Here is a 20,707-nt window from a genome sequence, read left to right on the forward strand (position 1 = left end):
AGGACAACTGAAGATAAGCCCTACCTAGATGTCAAAACATAAAGGATCACCTAAAAGTCAAAGAGTTAAAACAAAACAAAACAAAACAGATTCGATAATAGGTTGAGAAGAGAAACAAGCAATAAGTAGTACTTAAATATTACTTTGCTTTTATGGATTACTTTGCTCTCAAGGAAGTTTTTGTGACTTTGAGGAGGCAAACTTCTAAGGTTAAATAAGTAAATGACCAACTAAATTTTCTGCAATGAATTTCAGGTGATGAGCTAAGGTAACATTTCAGCCACTTCTCATTCTTCTCATCAGAAGATAATCACATTCTGGGAATTCAAACTGACTTTAGGGGGCTAAGCCTTGTACCCTTTAACCTAAAACACTGACTTGACAAGAAACGTTACTAAAACTCTTTGTTAGGCCATCTGTCAGTGTGGCCATAATGTTCATCCATCCATCTGCCCATCTGTCCATCATTTATTGAGTTCCTATTACTATCAGACATTATACAGGATACTGGGCATATAGCAATGAATAAGATAGACAGAACCCCTGTCCTCATGGTGCTTATGTCGGGGTAGAGACATACATGACTCAAAAATTCTCACACATAATTATTTAATTATAATCATGATAAACGCAACAATGTGTAAGCACAGGGTGCTATGAGGTCATAAAGGTCTTAATTTAGTGCTGGAAAGTTGAACGGGAAAGGCAATCTTGTGGATGTAAGCTGACTTAATCTGAAATCTGTAGGATAAGCAAGAGTTAGGCAGGGATGGGGATGCAATGTGCTGAGTTTTCTAGGTGGAGGAATAGCATATAGGAAGGCCCTGAGGCAAAAAAGAGCTTGGCATATAGAGAAAATGCATAGGGCTCAAATTCAAGCTTAGAACATTTTTTGGAGTACCCTGATAGCAGAATCAGTTGATACAGATACCACTGACTTTAATAATGCCTAGAATTCTAGGACTGGATTTTCAGCAATGACTGTTTGCCTCCACTGTAGACATTTAATTTGTAGAATAAACATTAAAACTAAGTATATTTTACAAGTAATAGAATGTGTAGAACTCAAACTTCCCTAACTTAATCTCTCTAAACCATTCTAAAATTACTTACAAAATAAACTGCTCCAAAACTTCCATGTCCAATTTCATGCAAATCAATAAAAAGTTCTTCAGGATCATCTTTGTAGAAGAGATCAGCAATCTCTGGGTCCTTTGGCACCCCTTTAGGCATGGTGACCAGTATTTGCAAACGTTTTGCTTTTGATATCCCACTCAGCCTTATCTCTCATTTATAAAATTTTTGGGTGGTAAGTTTTTAGTACCTGTAGAAAAAGAACATTTGATATTAACTTATTTCTAAAACATCTCGGTTGGCTGCAATACAAATTAATATTAGAAAGCATCTTGGTCTTACAACTTCATAATAAAAAGACAAATAACTCAAAAGAGAAACAGGTAAAGGATCTGAATAGACATTTCTCCAAAGATACACAAGTGACCATTAACACATGAAAAGATATTCCGATTATTCATTAGATAAACAAAAATTAAAACCACAGTAATATACCATTTTATACCCACTATGATGACTACTATCAAAAACTTAAATAACTATTGGCAAGGATGTGGAGAAATTAGAGCCTCCAACACTGCTGGTGGGGATGCAAAATGGTGAAACCATTGGGAAACAGACTGGCAGTTCACCAAAAACTTAAACATCAAGTTACCATTTGATCCAGAAATTCTACTCCTTGGTATAAGCCCAAAACATAAACACATATGTCCACACAAAAACGTGTGCATGGATATTGGTAGCAGTATGATTCATAGTAGCCAGAGGTGAAAACAACCCAAATGTCCATTTGGTGAATGATTAAACAAAATGTGGTACATCTATACAGTGGAATATTATTCAGGCATAGAAAGAAATGAACTACCGATATATGCTACAACATGAATGAAACTTGTAAGCACAATGTCAAGTTAATGAAGCCAGTCACAAAAGATGACATGTTGCACAATTACACTTATATAATACACCCAGAAGAACTAAATCTATAGAGACAGAAAGTAGACTTTTGGTTGCCTGGGGCTGGGGGAAGGAGAGTTGGGGGGTGATAGCTAAAAGGAATGGACTCTCTTTTTAGAGTGATGAACATGTTCTAAAACTGCGAAAAAAAGAAAACTGCGGTGATGGCTGCACAATGGTTAATATACTAAAAACCACTGAATTGTTATTTTATTTTTTTGAATTGTACACTTTAAATGAGTGAATTGCATGGTATTAAAATTGTACCTCAATAAATCTATTTTTAAAAGCATTTTGGTCTAATTAACATTGAAATAATAACAGCTAACATTCATTAAGCATTCCATACATGTATATGTTATTTTCTTTAATCTCTACAACAGCTTCATAATGCAGGACTTTATTATTTTGATTTTATACACCAAACTAAGGAAGACTGAAAGGCAAAACTACTCCCCCATTATCAGGCAGGTAGTATTTGTCAGACTGGGGCTCAAACCCAGATCAAACTGTAAAGCCCATGCTCTTAATATACAATATGTACATACAGATCAGGTAATTAACAAATTGCCATAATTTGGAGACTATGCTAAATGTTCACTTAAAGAGGCAGGTTATTTGACTGCTATACAAAACATTCTGAGTTCAAAGTTTCTATTAATAAAAGCACATTATTTTGACATTCTTACATGTTGGTTGTTAATAGTTACACTTAGTTGGCATACATCCTTTGTATTTTTTGAAAAATATTGAAATATTAACTTTCACCTATATTTTTTATTATAAATACCACCTCCCAAGAGAATCAATCATTCCAACACACGGGACAGTTTCTGTTTCTTCCTTGACCCATTAGATTACTATGCTAGAAATTTAGTTATTGGCCAATAAAATTGTACTTTTAAAAACGTGAGCCAATAGGCTTCGTTCAAGGAGAAGAGAAAAGAGAGGGTCATTAACAAAGAAGTACAACTAGTTAGTGCTAAGAAGAATTTTTCTCTTGTGATATGACAGCCTTAGGTGACATGGTATATTACTTCATATGGTTAGTCTAGTTAGAGCATTAGAATATGTAGGTCATCACCCTAAGTATCCATCTATCCAGTCAACCCTTTCCCTGACTCAACACATATTTGTCAAGTGCCTAGTATGCCAGGCACATACTGGGTGTTGGTCCCACATCAAATGGGATGTTGTCCCTGTCCTTAAAGGGCTTAGTTAGAGTCCAGTGGGGGAATAAATATTACACTATAATGATACAAATAACAAAATGGTTATAAATGATTGCTATGATAAAAAAGGAAAAAAAAATTAATAGAAGCATATAATTGGGTGACCCAGTGTCTTTTTTCTTGGATATGAAAAAGCATGCTTTTTTAAGGAAAAATAAAAGTAGTTCTTTCAATACGGACGTATGGTAGAGTTGGAAGGAGAAAATATGAAGCTGGCGTTAAGCCAAGGAAAATCACAGTTAACCTTTTAAACAATATTAAGAAATTTGTACTTCATCCTAAGTATACTGGGGGGCCATTGAAGGTTTTAAACAGGAAAAAGGGATTCCCCTGCAGCACTATGCCTGTAATTGTGGAAGGTCATCCTGTCAATCCATGAATGCTGAAAATCAAGCATAAAGTCAATGTATCAATACTATTGAAAAAGTGACTTAAGTCTAGTTGTCAATCAAGTGACTAATACACAACTAATATTCAAAAAGTGCTACTGCCACCACTGCTTACGTTTGAGAAAAGAAAAGAGAAACAATGCATCATGTCAAAGATATCCCTTTTGAAGACTGCAAAAAAAAAGAAGTTATGAGATTGTTTTTAAGAAAAACAAAAAGATCTACGAACTAAACTTATGAGAAGTAAAATCTTTTCAATCGTCAGAATATATTCTAAACTTTTGAATATTTTGGCATCAGTGTGAGTAAAGCTAAGTACTATGGATAATCATTTGGAGGAAACACATAGATCACTATGTCATACTATAGATTAAATTAATTCTCAAAAGAAATGAATATTTAAATATAAAAAAATGAGACCATAAAAACTTCTAAAATAAATTGAAGGTGAATATTTAATTAATAAGCAAGATATCAGGAGCAAAAGTTGTTAACTAAAATCAGTAAGTCTGACTACATAGAATTAATAACTTCTAGAACTTAAAAAATATAATGAATGAACTTCTGCTTCCAGCCAAGATGGAGTAATGGGGACTGGATTTATTATCTGTCACCAGAAACAACTAACATTACAATAAAGAAAACAGATCAAAATTCTTCATATATATAATTTTTTAAAAATGTTTATTTATTTTTGAGAGAGACAGAGAGAGAAAGTACACAAGCGGGGTAGGGGCAGAGAGAGAGAGGGAGACAGAATCCAAAGCAGGCTCCAGGCTCTGAGCTGTCAGCACAGAGCCCAACGGGGGGGTTCAAACCCACAAACAGAACTGTGAGATCATGACCTGAGCTCAAATTGGATGCCCAACCAACTGAGCCACCCAGGTGCCCCCAAATTCTTGACAGATATAGATGCAAAAACTTGTAACAAAATCACAGCAAATAAAATTCAATAACATATGAAATGGATAATATATCACGAGTAGGTGGGATTCATCCCAGAAATGCAAAGTTGGTTTAACACTCAAAAATCAATGTAATTCACCAAATCAACAATCTGAAAAAAATGCAAAATGATCATCTCTATAGATGCAGAAAAATCATTTGACAAAATCCAATATTCAAACCTGATAAAAACTCTGAGCCAACCTGGAATAAAAGGTAATATCCCCAGCCTGATAAAAGAAATCTATGAAATATTTATAGGTAATATCAAAGACCAAATGATTTCCTCCTAAGATCAGGAATGAGGCAAGGAAGTCTGCTCTCAAGACTTGTCTGCAATATTGTGCTGGATGGCATATAAGTGTAATAAGGCAAGAAAAAAGAAATTGTTTAAAATTTTTTTTTCAACGTTTATTTATTTTTGGGACAGAGAGAGACAGAGCATGAACGGGGGAGGGGCAGAGAGAGAGGGAGACACAGAATCGGAAACAGGCTCCAGGCTCTGAGCCATCAGCCCAGAGCCTGACGCGGGGCTCGAACTCCCGGACCGCGAGATCGTGACCTGGCTGAAGTCGGACGCTTAACCGACTGCGCCACCCAGGCGCCCCAAGAAAAAAGAAATTGAAAAAGCATCAAGATTGGAAAGGAAGACGTTAGACTTTTACTGACAAATAACGTGATCACCTATGTAGAAAATTCAATGCAACCTACAAAAAGCTACTAGAATTAATAAGTGATTTTATCAAAGTGGCAGAATACAAGATCAATGTTTAAAACTCAGTTTTACTTTTATATATGAATGGAAATCAAATCTTTAAAACATCACAATAGCATCAAAAATATGAATCCATAGGGATAAATCTGACAAAGAATGTGCAAGATCTATACATTGAAAATTACAAAATAAAGGTGACAGAAATTAAAGACTGAAAAGAGAAATAACTGTGATTATAGGTCAGAAGAATCAATATTAATTGTTCTTTAGAAAAAGAAATTGAGAGGTTGATTCTAAAATGCATATGAAAATGCTAAAGGACATAAAATAAGCAAAACAACTTTGAAAAAGGACGACAAATTTGGAGGGCTGACATAATCTAATTGCAAGATTTATCATAAGGCTATGGTTATCAAGGCAGGGTGATACTGTTATATATAGACAAACAAATCAGTGTAACAAAACAAAGTCCGGAAGAGACCCTCACATTTGTGAACAAATGATTTTGGACAAAGGTGTGAAGGTAACTCAGTGAAGAAAGTCTTTGATGAATGGTGCTGGAAAAACTGTATAAACATATACAAAGAAAGGGATCTTTTTTGATCCATGCCTACCCATCACAAAAATTAACTCCAAACGGATTATAAAACTAAATGTAAAACATACAGTTAAAAATATCCTTGAAGAAAACATAAGAAAAATCTTTCTGATGTTGGGTCAGGCAAAGATTTCTTAGACATATAAAAAAAGCATAATCCATAAAAGAAGTAATTGATAAATTAGGCTTCATCAAGATTAAAAACATGCTTTTTTGAAAGACCTCTGTTCAGAGAATGAAAAGCCAAGCCACAGATTGGAAGAAATTTTTGCAAAATATGTCTCATAATGGAATTGTATCCAGAAACTATGAAGAATCCTCAAAACTCAATAAAAAGAAAGTAAACAACTTAATTTTTTAAATGGGAAAAAGATTAGAGGCGCCTGGGTGGCTCAGTCAGTTAAGTGTCTGACTCTTGGTTTCGGCTGAGGTCACGATCTCACAGCTTCGTGGGTTTGAGCCCCGTGTTAGGCTCTGCACTGGCAGTGTGGAGCCTGTGTAGGATTCTCTTTCTCTCACCCTCTCTCTCTGCCCCTCTCCCACTTGTGCTGTCTCTGTCTCTCTCTCAATAAATAAAAAAACTTAAATTTTTTTTCATGGGAAAAAGATTAAAATAGACACTTCACCAAGGAAGATATATGGATGGCAACTAAACAAAAGATGCTTAATATCACTATTCATTAGGGAGATACAAATTAAAACCTGAGGTTCTACTACATGCCTATTAGAATGGCTAACATGAAAAAGAATGGGCATACCAGGTGTTGGCAAGGGTGTCAAATACCTTTTTCACATACTGCTTGAGAGAATGTAAAAATGATAGAGTTTGGAAAAGTTTGGCAGCTTCTTAAAAAGCTAAACCTATATCTACCATATGATGTAGCCATTCCACTCCTCGGTATTTACCCAAGAAAAATGAAAGCATATGACCATACAAAGCCAGGTACACAAATGTTCATGGCAGCTTTATTTTTAATAGCCCCCAAATGCCCATCAACAAAGGAACAGATAAACAATTTGTGGTACATGCAGATAATAGAATGCATCACAGTGAGAATATCAACTCCTGGCACATGCTACAATGTGAATGAAACTCAAAATAATTACATTGAGTGAAAAGAAGACAGACCCCCCCCCCCCCCCGCCAAAAAGGAGTACATACTTTATGATTTCATGTCTATAAAATTCTGGAAAATGCAAACTAATCTAAAGTAACAGAAAGCACATCAGTGGTTTCTTGGGGATAGGGTTGAATGAGAAGATGTAGGATGGAGGGATTAAAAAGGGGTATTAAGAAGCTTTTGGGAATGGTGGATAGATTTACTATCTTCACAGATACATATTTTGGTAAAAGATATTATATCCATTAAATATGTTCAGATTATTGTATGGCACTTATACATCAGTAAGGTTGTTTCAGAATGATTCAATAAACAAAACTGAAAGGCAAATAAAGTAGAAATAATTCTTGCAAAATATATGCTGGTTAAAAGTTATTCTTAATATCAGACAGGTGACTATATAAATTGATGAAAGATATTGAAGATGATGCAAACAAATGGAAAGAGATTCCATATTAATGAAATGGAAGAACCATATTATTAAAATATCCACACTACTCAAAGAAATCTATACATTTAATGCAATCCCTATCAAAATACCAACAACATTTTTCACAGAACTAGAACAAATAATACTAAAATTTGTATGGGACCAAAAAAGACCCCAAATAGCCAAAGCAATCTTGAGAAAGAAGAACAAAGCTGGAGTTATCACAATCTCAGATTTCAAGATACACTGCAAAGCTGTAGTAATCAAAACAGAATTGTACTGACACAAAAAAAGACAAGATCAATAAAACAGGAGAAAGCGCCCAGGAATAAACCGACGCTTACATAGCCAATTAATCTACTACAAAGGAGGCAACATTATACAATGGGAAAAAGACAGTGTCTTCAACAAATGGTGCTGGGAAAACTGGACAGCTACATGCAAAAGAATGAAACTATACCACTTTCTTACACCATACACAGAAATACAATCAAAATGGATTAAAGACCTAAATGTGAGGCCGCAAACCATTAAACTCCTAGAAGAAAACATACAGGCAATACTTCCTTTGACATTGGCCATAAAAACATTTTTCTAGACAGGTCTTCTCAGGCAAGAGAAAAAAAAAAAAGCAAAATTAAACTATTGGGACTACACCCAAATAAAAAGCTTTTGCACAGAGAAGGAAACCATCAACAAAATGACAAGGCAGTCTATTGAATGGGTAAAGATATTTGTGAATGATATATCTGATAAGGAGTTGATATCCAAAATATATAAAGAACTTATAGGACTCAACACCCATAAAACTCAAATAGCCCAAGTAAAAAATGAGCAGAGAACCTGAAAAGACATTTTTCCAAAGAAGATATCCAGACGGCCAACAGATACATGAAAAGATGCTCAATATCTCTCATCACCAGGGAAATGCAAATCAAAACCACAATGAAATATCACCTTATACCTGTCAGAATGCCTAAAATCAAAACACAAGAAATAACAAGTATTGGTGAGGATGTGGATAAAAACAAACACTCATGCACTGTTGGTAGGAATGCAAATTGGGGCAGTCACTGTGGAAAACAGTATAGAGATTCCTCAAGAAACTGAAACAGAATAACTATATGCTCCAGTAATGTCATTACTGGGTATTTACCCACTGAAAATAAAAAACTAATTCAATAAAATATATGCACGCCTATGTTTATTGAACCATTACCTACAGTAGTCAAGATACGGAAGCAACTAAAGTGTCCATAGATGAATGGATAAAGATGTGATGTGTACACACACACACACACACACACAGACACACACACACACACAGGAATGTTACTCAGCTGTAAAAGTAAGAATGAGATCTTGCCATTCACAACAACATGGATGGACCTAGTGGGTATAATGCAAAATGAAATAAGTCAGAGAAAGACAAATACCATACAATTTCACTCATATGTGGAATTTAAGAAACAAATGAACAAAGGAAAAAAGAGACAAACAAACAAAACGTTCTTAAATACAAAGAACAAACTGGTGGTTGTTGCTATAGGGGAGATGGGTGAGTGGAGGGGTTAAATAGATAAACACGGGATTAAGAGCACACTTATCTTGATGCATACTTAGTAATGTATTGAATCATTATATTGTACATACCTGAAACTAATATAACACTGTATGTTAATTATACTTCAATGAAAACATATATATAAGTAAGCACAAACATATATGTACATCCACCCACATAGTCAAAGGACACAGATAGGAAATTTAAAAAATAATTAGCAGTGGCTACTAACGATATGAAATACATCTAGTTTCACTAGTAATCAAAGCAAAAACTAAAATAATAAGACAACTAATTTCATCTACTAAACTGACAAAGTAATAGAGAAAAGATACAGTTTTGGGTGAGGGTATAAGGAAACAGTCATTTTTACACATTGCCAGAAGAACAGAACGGGTACATTCTTGGACCAAGTAATATCCTTCTAGGAACTTATATAAGGCAATGTCCTTTTTGTTTCGTTTTAGCAAAAGAGGCAGGATGTAAGCAGGTAGAGGGATTTCCAAGTTTCGATTTCTGTACAGGCTTGTTTTATCTGAAGTGGGTGTAGGGATTTCAGGTAATTTTAAATTTTCTTCTTTCTGCTTATCTGTATTTTCTAAATTTTCTGCAAAGCCTATTACTTCTGTAATTAGAGTAAAAGTGATATGAAAAATCTTATGTTACTTCAAAGTCTAATCATAAAACTTTACAACAAAAAAAGCAGTATATATTTCCAGAAGATAATTTGATAATGGGAACCAAGAAAATTTAGGTAAGCATACTTCTTTCAAACAAATATTTTTCCAAATTGTAAGCTATAACTGAGAATGATGAAAATCTGTAAAAAAAAAAAAAAAAAAGAATTTGAAAGTAAAAAAATTTTATTCCAATTCAATATTTTTACTTTCCCATTTTTGTTAAAAATATAATAAATATTAACTATAGAAAAACCAGAAGACATAATCTCTTCCCGTTTTATAGAAGAAAGCTGTATCATGGATCTATGGATAATACCTTTTTGTGAATGGCACAAAATATACCGTATTGCTCAGATTCATCTTAGCAGCAAACCCTTTGTCCTCTTTTAAAACTTCAGTCTTTTGCATTTATGATGCACCTATGGAAAAAGAAGAATAAAACACATAATTGTAGAAGCAAAATTAAAGAGGCAACAATTGATCATATGGTAGTTTTAAGTTTTTGCAAATGTAATATTATGAAGTTAAAACTTTTATCTTCATCTGTTTGTGATTATAAATGCAAAAGTAAGATTTTTCACATCAAAGGCTTAGGCTACACTTTCACAAGCAATCCCAGGGAAATAAAAGTGTCCTTAGATTTCAGAATCTATATTGAGACTTCCATTAGTTTGAGTCCAGGGAAACTCAATAGAGGCTACCAGTAGACAGGACTAATCTGACAGCATGTGGTGATGCTACTGATTGTCAGTAAGGCTTATATTCTAAATTGCTTTTTCAGTAGCCATGATGATTTACATTGACTCATCTATCTTCCCGTTCTTTGGCTCTCCTATAGCCGATCTTCTGCATTTGGGGGGTAATGATTATTCTTTATTTTCTATTAAAAAAGTACATGCCCAATGTAGAAAATCTGGGAAAAATATACTATTATGAAGAAAAGCCCATAATCCTACCCAGGACAAAGTCCATTAACAATTTGGCATACTTTTCTCCATGCTTATGTTTATTTCTTCATGCTTATATTTATTTTATTATATACAGCTGAGACCATTTATATATATAATTCCATAGTCTATCTTTTATTTACTTATTTATTTTTAATGTTTATTTTTGAGAGAGAGACAGACACACAGAGTACAAGCAGGGGAGGGGCAGAGAGAGAGAGGGGGGGACACAGAATCCGAAGTAGGGTCCAGGCTCTGAGCTGTCAGCACAGAGCTCAATGTGGGGCTCAAACTCACGGAGAATGAGATCATGACTTGAGCCAAAGTTGAATGCGTAACCAACTGAGCCACCCAGGCGCCCCCAACAGTCTACCTCTTTTATCTAATTCTGCATTATAAACATTTTGCCATTTTGTCACTGTTCAGAAAGATCACTTTAATGACTGCTCAGTGTGTATCTCCTTATTCATTCACAACTCTTTCTCCGCAGTTGGAAGCCAAGACTGTATTCAACTCTTTGTTGAACTATTAAATATTACTGTGTTTTGAAGATCTTTGAGCGTATTATTCATCTATATTTTAGGGCTTTCTTTGGAATGGGTTCCTAGAACTAGAGTTATTTGGTCAAAGAATGTAACAATTTAAAACATATAACATGTATAATGAAATAATTTTTAGGTAAGCGGACTGGCTTTGGAGATAAAGGCCTTATAGAGGGGAAAAAAATAGGAAAAAAGGTATTGACCTCCATTTTCACATTTTTCCTGTTCAGGATATCCCAATCTCCTCTCATGTCTATATTTACAAACTAAACTTTCTCATTATTTTTATTATTCCCTCTGATTCTATAGCTGTGGAATGTTTTAGGTTAAGTGGTAGGTAAAACTTGCCCGAGTTCTGTATCACATTTTACCTAACCATCAAACCAATCAAACACTGCCATGTCTGCATACCTACCTGCTGATATAGCCTGACTATAGCTTCAATAAGCTAAAATATTCATTAAGATATTAAATGAACACCAGTTGGAAGATTTCATTCTTTTTAATTTTTTAAATATTTTAATTTATTTTTTTGAGACAGATCATGAGCTGGGGGGGGGGGGGGGGGAGGGGCAGAGAGAGGAGGAGACACAGAATCTGAAGCAGGCTCCAGGCTCCGAGCTGTCAGCACAGAGCCTGATGCGGGGCTCAGGCTCGAACTCACGGACTGTGAGACATGACCTGAGCTGAAGTCAGACGCTTAACTGACTGAGCCACCCAGGCGCCCCACCAGTTGCAAGATTTCTAAGTAAGTAATTTAAAATAAGGCATTTACTAACATCCTCATGTCCTAATTTCAGATGCAGGAGGAACTGTTCACTGGCATTTGGACATGCAATCGACACACATGGTTAGTATTTTTTTTTCCTCTAAATACTCCTTCATTCTTACATAGTTTTCTCAAAATGTGTTATCTTCAGTTGCATAGCTCTATAAATATAATAAACTCTATGACTTCTAGAAATGAAACTTTCTTGTTGTTTTTTTTTTCCCCCTGTTGGAAGACTGCATACGCTGATGAGCCTGAAAACTATACTCAAGTTTGTCCATTACACCTAAGGGATGTTTCTCAGCTTTCTTCCATTTCACAAGCTCCCTTCTTTATAAATATCTCTTGAATTCCATAAAACTGTCTTGTTTTTCCAAATTATTCCTCCTATAGTTTCTCTTCTTTTCTCTGATCTCTAAATGAATGTTGCTCCAAATATTCGCCCGAAGCTCCTGTGTGTGACTGCAAGCTGCTATCCTAATTTCTGTGCATTCAATGGGTCCCAGTAACTCTATGGCATCAGACTGTGCCGACCTCCTTTCCCAGCCCCACGCCCATATTTTCAAGTATGTTTTTGGTTTCTCCCCTCACATACACTTCAGGTTAACTTTGACCCTTCCCTATTCCCTGTCTCAGTTAATTTATAATTCTGCTTCAAATATTTCTTTTAATCTGTTCTTCACTTTCCATTTCTGTTATCTCTTTCCTCTGCCTCTTCTTGGTGAGATTCTATTCTATCTTTTCTGGAATTCATCTTAAAAACATTATCATAATCATCTTCCTGAAGCAAAGTTCAGATAATATCACATCTCTGCTCAGAATCTTTCAATGTCTCCCTACGGCCTACAGTATAAAGAATAACTTTACCTAACTAAGATTCAAAGCTGGCCTCATGGGGGAGGGGGAGGAAAAAAAAAAGGTGGAGATGGAGGGAGCCAAACCATAGGAGACTCTTAAAAACTGAGAATAAACTGAGGATTGATGGGGGGTGGGAGGGAGGGGAGGATGGGTGATGGGCATTGAGGAGGGCACCTGTTGGGATGAGCACTGGGTGTTGTATGGAAACCAATTTGACAATAAATTCCATATTAATAAAAAAACAAAAACAAAAACAAAAGAAAACAAAACAAAGCTGGCCTCAAACCACTTTTCTAACCAAAATTCTTCAACTCCATAATCAGGAAAAAATGAATTACTATTCAGTTACATTTTCACACCTTTGTCTTTGCTTATGCTATTCCCTCTAACTAGAATATCCAAACTCCAAAACCACTTTCACAGCACAGCTGAACATCACCCCTGGTATAAGACCTACTATTTTCTCCCTTTGCTTCAGTTTTAAATATATATATATATATATACATTATTTATATATAAAAATATATAAATATATTATATATAATATATATTTATATTATATATTTATACATATAAATATTTAAATATACACATAAGTATATATATAGAGAGTGTGTATATATATGTATATATATATGTGTGTGTGTATATATATATATATATATATATATATATATATATACACATATACTTTAACTGGATGGCAAGTGCTTCTTCAGAGGTGGATACGTGTCTAAATCTGTTTTGATTAATCATTGTATCCCATGACATCTTTTAAAAAAGTGGGTTTTTTTAAAAGATATAATTCACATAAAGATATGCAATTCAACCATTTAAAGTGTACAATTCAATGTTGTTGTTGTTTTTTAGCACATTCACAGGTACGTGCAATCATCACCATGGTCAATTTTAGAATACTTTCATCACCACATAAAGAAGTCCCATATCCATTAGCTATTACCCTCCCACCCTTCCATTCCTGAGCAACCACTAGTCTACTTTCAGTCTATAGATTTCCCTGTTCTGGACATTTCCTTTGAATCATCTTTTGTGACTGACTTCTTTCACTTGGCATGCTGTTTTGAAGGTTTATCCATGTTGTAGCATGAATCAGTATTTAATTTCTTTTATTGCTGAATAAAACTCCATTATATGAATATACCACATTTTGTTTATCCACTTATAAGCGGATGGACATTTCAGGTTGTTTCTACATTTTGGCTACTATGAATAATGCTGTTATAATCACTTGCGTACAATTTTTTGTGTGGACATACATTTTCATTTGTCCTGATTATATACCTAAGGGTCGAATTGCTGGGCCCTGTGACATCTTTACAGAGCAAGTACTCTACAAAAATCTGCTGATATCTCTTTCCCTTTCCCATCCCAATCTTACTCTAAAAATGATCTTTAAATTCATCCTTCCCTCCAAACATGAACAAGAACATTTTTCCTTCCAAGAGGATGGCATTTTAAGAATTAACTGAAGATGAAATGCTAGGCATGGAATTACTGTCTCCCTCTTCCTTGACCTCTTGCAACCTCAGGTACTGCATTTATAGTGAGAACTGAGAACTGTGCCAAGAATGCAGTATTTCTGGTCTTAGGCCCTTGGGCCAACAGAACCATCCAGCTTGCTGAGAGTAGATGATTTCATCAGAGATGTGCAACTGAAATGATTTTCTTCACTCTTTAAGAAATGGAAATCTTTCAACAATGGCAATCAAATAAATTATTTTTCTACAGACACCCTAACTTAATGTAAGTAAGAACACTTGATAGAGAGTAGAAATAGAATTATTTTTCAGAAGTTCCCTTTTCCCAGAAACTTTCAAGAAAGATAATTCTCGGAAGGTCTTAGTTGACTTTCAACATTGTAATCACACTACATGAACAATAAACCTGAAACCAACAAGTTTGAACAACAACAACAACAAAAAACTACAATATTTCTGCATTAGGGAGTAAGAATCAGAATGTTTCATATTGGAAAGATTTTAAAGATCAGACCCTTCAATTTTTTTTTTTTTTAAACTAAATCTCAGACAAGTGTCAAATCACACCTATGCAGTAGTGTGACCCAGAATTAAAACCCAGGTCTTCTGATTCCCCATTCCAGAAAACTTCCTTCTAAATCAAGCTGCCCAAGGCAGACTTCAAAACACCAAAAAGTTTTCCGATTTTGCTATATAGTGGAGGGTAATTAAACATAAAATTGGACTTCTGTGTTATTATTTCTCCAAAAGACCTCATAACACTTGAGTATGCAGTGGTGGATTTAGTTCTTATACAGACTGAAGCGTAAACAAATTTAGGGATCTATTTAAGAAAACATTTTACAAAACAGGGGTGCACGGATGGCTCAGTCAGTTAAGCATTAGACTCTTGATCTCAGCTCAGGTCTTGATCTCAGGGTTGTGAGTTCAAGCCTCGCATTGGGCTCCACACTGGGCATGAAGCCTACTTTAAAAAAAAAAAAAAAGAAAGAAAAGAAAGAAAAAGAAAAAAACATTTTACGAAATTCCCATACAGAAATAGATATTAGGGCCTTAGAAGGGGCTGGTGAATATGAGGGGCTCTGAAACTTAAGCCTCACTATAAATTAGCCTGTGTAAATTCTTTAAAAAAAAAAAAAGTTCATTTATTTGAGAGAGTGTGAGCATATGAGTGGGTGGGAGGGGGGGTACGTGGCAGAGAGAGAGGGAGAGAGAATCCCAAGCAGGCTTCATGCTGTCAGCACAGAGCCCAACATGGGGCTCGACCTCACCAGCCATGATATCATAACCTGAGCCAAAACCAAGAGTTGGACGCTTAACTGACTGAGGCGGTTTACAAAGGTGCCACCCAGACACCCCAGCCAGCCTGTGTAAAATCCTATTATTTCATTCATTAGCTTGCTCCCAGAGGGAGACAGAGGCAGGTAAAATCTTCATTTTACAGCAATGAAAAATGAAGTACAATTAGGTGATGGGATGTTTTCAAAGTCAAGACTAGACCAGTTTTTCTCCCTTTTTTATACTACAACTATCTTTATAGACTTGAAGAAAATTGTTTTTAAAGAAAGAAACAGAAAACTGTTTTGGTTAGTTGCTGCTACTGTCTGCCACTAATATTTACTTGTTATTCTGAAGTAAGAAACCTTTTTTATGATACTTTTACTTTGAAAATAAAACTAGATGCTAGTTGCTTTTTATGCCATTGTGATCATATATCATAACTGGAAAGGGACTTTAAAGTCATCTAATTTCTACTTAGCAAATAATGCAGAAGTGGCTGGAGTTTATTATCATAACAATGATAAATTTTAGTCTACTCTTGGGTCAAATGATATTAAATATTGTAAAGAAGCCTCTTCCAAGTCACCCTTTAAGAGCTTATGTGTGCTAAAAAGTAATTACATCAATTATTTTGGTTTCTTAATAGATATTATTTTCTCCTTCTGTAAAAAAAGATGTTTAGATTGAGAGAGGAAAGGAGAAGCTCCTTTGGATTTCTTAAATTTATTGAAATTATTGTTCTGATACTTTGATACAAGGCTGGCAACTTGAAATCAAGGATGCATCAATTTGGGGGAAAATGGTACTTAACAGGAGTCAAGACCAGTACAAAAATGGTGCTGATATGTCTCCACAAATCCCAAACTATTCTAAATTTTTTTTTAATGTTTATTTATTTTTGACAGAAAAGAGACAGAATGTGAGTGGGTTAGGGGCAGAGAGAGAGGGAGACACAGAAGCAGAAGCAGGCTCCAGGCTCTGAGCTGTCAGCACAGAGCCCGACGTGGGGCTCGAACTCACGAGCTGTGAGATCATGACCTGAGCCGAAGTCGGACGCTCAACCGACTGAGCCACCCAGGCGCCCCCCAAACTATTCTAAAAGATTTGACTAGGCTTGAAGTTTTCACTTTGCCCTATATCTTAACCATATGTATGGCTTTACATCATTGTAATGCATAATGATAATTTACTCTTTCAAAGAGTTTCTTAAACTTGATGGATATTCAAGTCCTTTAAAAAAGTTCTTACAGATCTCTAACATCTTCTTAGTTTTAGTCATCCACTTTATTTATTCATCTATTCATTCGTTCAGTGAATATTTATTAAGGACCTAACACATGTCCTGTACTGAACAAGTCTTTAGGTTCTTCTCTCTACTCAGAGACCTTATACTCTAGTGGAGAGAGACACATGAATATTGATACTTCAAGTACTAGTAAATATTATAAAGAAAAAATAAAGCCAAGGTCAGTGGTCAGGGTAGATCTCTCAGATAACTTAAAAGCTGACGGAGGCCTAAAGGCTAAAGGAAGTGAAGTAAAAGCCGTAAAGATATGTGGCAAAAAGGGCAATCCAGGCAGGGGGCCTAGCAAGACTGCTTGGTGTATTCCAAGAAAAGTCAGGCTGGTGTGGCTACAACAGAGTGAGCCATGGGGAGTGTGACAGGGGAGGAGACAAGGTCTGCATAACATGATTAAGACTTTGGATTTTATCAAAGGACCACTCTGACTACTGCGTGGAAAACAGATTATATGGGAGCGTGGTTAAAAACAGGGAGCCCTGGAAAAATCATTACAAAGTCCAAGCAAGAAATGGTGGTAGTTGGTACCAAGGTGGAGGAGATGGTGGTGGAGATAGTGAGAAATGGCTTAATTCTGGAATAACTTCTGGAATAGACAATGGGCTTTGGTGCTTTAGCTGAGTAAGAAAGAGGAGAGAAAGAAAGGAAGAGAGACTTGGAAGTTTGTGGCCTGAGCTACTGAAACTACCCATTTACAAAACTGTAATAAACTTCTTACAGCTTTTGTACAACTTCTAAAACAAGTTTACAAACATTCCACAAATCAAAGTTAACAACACTGATTTAATATAATAGATGTTATTATTTTGTTGATACAGTAGCCCCCCAAACAAATACGGTCTTATGTTTATTCACCATGTGATGGCTTAATTCTCCCACCACTTGTCTCTACCTGTGCTCCTGGGGAAAATTTATTTACACAGCTTGACTTTACATCATCTGGTCTTCCCAAGTCAAGAGTCCAACATCTATGCATTAATTCCATTTCCATACTTTTCTTATTACTCTGAGACAGAGTAGTACCACTTGGCACTGGGGCCATGGCAAACACAAACTCACATCCAGAAATAATAGCAAATCATAGAAGTTTGGCAATAAGGTGGCTATCTACATGCTCCACTATGCATTTTTTAAAGGAGATAATCATCAAAATGAAAACATAACAAAAAAACCTCACAGAGAATTTTTAGAGCTATTTTCAAGTCTTCCAATTCCCAGGAATCAATGGATCTACTTGAAAACACTTTACAATGGAGTCATATCTTACCCAAGGTGGTTGAGTTCAAAGGTGGACATTTAAGGCCAAAACTGCATATAGTGCAAATTATCCTTGAAAATGCCAGTATAGAGTTGGTCTTTGAACAACTCAGGGGTTAGGGGTTCTGACCCCCCGATGCTGCCAAAAATCTGTGTATAGCTTTTGACTGCCCCCAAACTTAACTATTAATAGCCTACTGTTGAGTAGAAGCTTTACTGATAACAAAACAGTTGATTTTGTATATGTACTATATACTGTATTCTTTTGATAAAGCTAGAGGAAAGAAAATGTTATTAATCATAAGGAAGTGAAAATACACTTATAGTACTCTACTGTTTTGCTTTTTTATTTACGTAGTCTGAGACAGAGAGAGACAGAGAGAGAGAGAGACAGAGAGAGAGAGAGAACACACGCATGTGAGGGGCAGAGATAGAACCCCAAGCAGGTTCCATGTCATCAGCGCAGAGCCTGATGCAGGGCTTGAACTCATGAACCATGACATCATGACCTGAGCCGAGATCAAGAGACAGATGCTCAACCAATCGCACCACCCAGGTGCCCCTCTACTGTTTTTATTTAATTAATTAATTAATTATTTATTTTTTAATTTTTTAAATGTTTTTATTTATTTTTGAAGGAGAGACAGAGCATGAGCGGGAGGGGGAGCAGAGAGAGAGGGAGACACAGAATTCGAAGCAGGCTCCAGGCTCTAAGCTGTCAGCACAGAGCCCGATGTGGAGTTTGAACCCACAAACTGTGAGATTATGACCTGAGCCGAAGCCGGATGGTCAACCGACTGAGCTACCCAGGCGCCCCTCTACTGTTTTTATTTTAAAAATCTGCAGATAAGTGGAGCCATGCAGTTCAAACGTATGTTGTTCAAGGGCCAACTATATATGGTTTTGTTTATAAAGTCCTTTAAATTAATGCTTGTGCACAGGTAAGTGTGGGAGTCATTGAGCTAGTCTAAGGAGAACAAGAAAAGTTCATAAAAATAAATCTTTAGAAAAAAATTCTTTGTTTTCAAATTTTTAAAAATTTTTTGATTTTTAATTTACTTCAATTCCAGTATAGTTAACATACAGTGTTATATTAGTTCCAGTATAAAAATAATTCTTAGGAAGTCTAGTGAAGCCTATGGATACCGTCTCAGAACAATGTTTTAAATGAAAAAAAATTAGCCACTTAGAATTACAAAGGAAACCAGTTATATTGAAATAATCTTATCAAAATATTTTTTAAAATTGTGATATAGTAATATGTATGCTTCTTTATTAATTCATTTAGGTTGTCTAATAACTGTAACCATTTCAAAAAGCAGTATCAACATAAATAATATTTTGAGATTTCTGTAACTGTAATATGTTTTAAAATACCTAGTGGTGGCTGATGACAAAGTCCCAGATATTGTGAATACTTGTGTGGTTTGTTGCTAACATTAGTAAATTAGAGGTTAGGGGCGCCTGGGGTGGCTCCGTCGGTTAAGCGTCCGACTTCAGCTCAGGTCATGATCTCCGTGGTCCGTGAGTTCAAGCCCCGTGTTGGGATCTGTTGCTGACAGCTCAGAGCCTGGAGCCTGCTTCAGATTCTGTGTATCTCTCTCTGTGCCCCTCTCCCCACTCACACCCTGTCTCTCTCTCTCTCTCTCAAAAACAAATAAATGTTAAAAAAAAATTAGAGGTTAGTAAAAACAAAACTGAATGTTTTCTAACACATTCCTCGAGCTACAGAAATCTGGGTATTCAAACCATTCTCTCTTCAAAAGAAAACCAGTATAAATGGGTACTGCTGAGGAATTCTAAAGAGTTCCTGACTATCTACAGAGTTTAATCCATTCTGTTTCCTATCAAACTTCCATAACTTCTATTAGTAGAAATTAACAGAATGTTGTGAGGATTAAATAACATATGCTGAGCACATAGTGGATGCAGGAAAAAGATTTGCTAGATGTGAACATAATTCTTACTTGATCACATTTGTATCACATGCATTGTTATTTGAAAAGTTGTGGAGAGGAACCTGGCATTTCCCCCTGCGGTTCCACTAAATAGCCCTCACTCCTATACCTTTTGGCATTAGTAGTCCCATTTCTATAGAATTACTTCATTATGTTTTAGGAGTTGAAATGCATGTATGATGCTACGCCACTAAAGTCTCTATCAGGGCTTTTGGTTGCAAATGACAGAAACCGACTCTAGTCAACTTAGGCCAGACATTTGTTTTAGGTGTGATATTTTGATTTGTAATAAGATGTGTGTGTGTGTGTGTATTATATTATATTATAATATATTATATTATATTATATTAGGTCTTCATCTGGCATAGAATCCCTAAAACCCTTAGAATTTCCTAAGTGACAAGAGCAATAAAGGTAGAAAGCCTGTTGTTATTCATAAGAAGCCCCTTTCAACCACACCTGAGTTTCTGTTAATGAAGCGACTTTTGGAAAGCCCCTATGGATGGGAAGTAGTTGTCAGGGCAACCAACCCTGATTAGAAGGTGGGAAGTTTTCAGCCACATCTCCTGACCTCAGGGAGGAGGGCGGGGC

General features: G+C 35.6%; 1 protein-coding gene across 3 annotated transcripts in view; it reads right to left on the reverse strand.

Moving 5' to 3' along the window:
• The window catches only part of TAOK3 (TAO kinase 3), a 182,738-nt gene that overhangs the window by 90,454 nt on the left and 71,577 nt on the right, over window positions 1-20,707 (reverse strand). For all 3 annotated transcript variants that reach the window (XM_047827793.1, XM_047827794.1, XM_047827795.1), the window contains exons 2-3: window positions 10,022-10,124; window positions 1,114-1,324 (exon numbers count right to left, since the gene is read on the reverse strand). In XM_047827793.1, the coding sequence (XP_047683749.1) occupies window positions 1,114-1,233 (120 nt within the window). In that variant the 5' untranslated portion in view covers window positions 1,234-1,324; window positions 10,022-10,124. The remainder of the gene's footprint in view (window positions 1-1,113; window positions 1,325-10,021; window positions 10,125-20,707) is intronic.

Source organism: Prionailurus viverrinus, chromosome D3 (genome assembly GCF_022837055.1).
Source record: "Prionailurus viverrinus isolate Anna chromosome D3, UM_Priviv_1.0, whole genome shotgun sequence".
Classification (NCBI taxonomy): domain Eukaryota; kingdom Metazoa; phylum Chordata; class Mammalia; order Carnivora; family Felidae; genus Prionailurus; species Prionailurus viverrinus.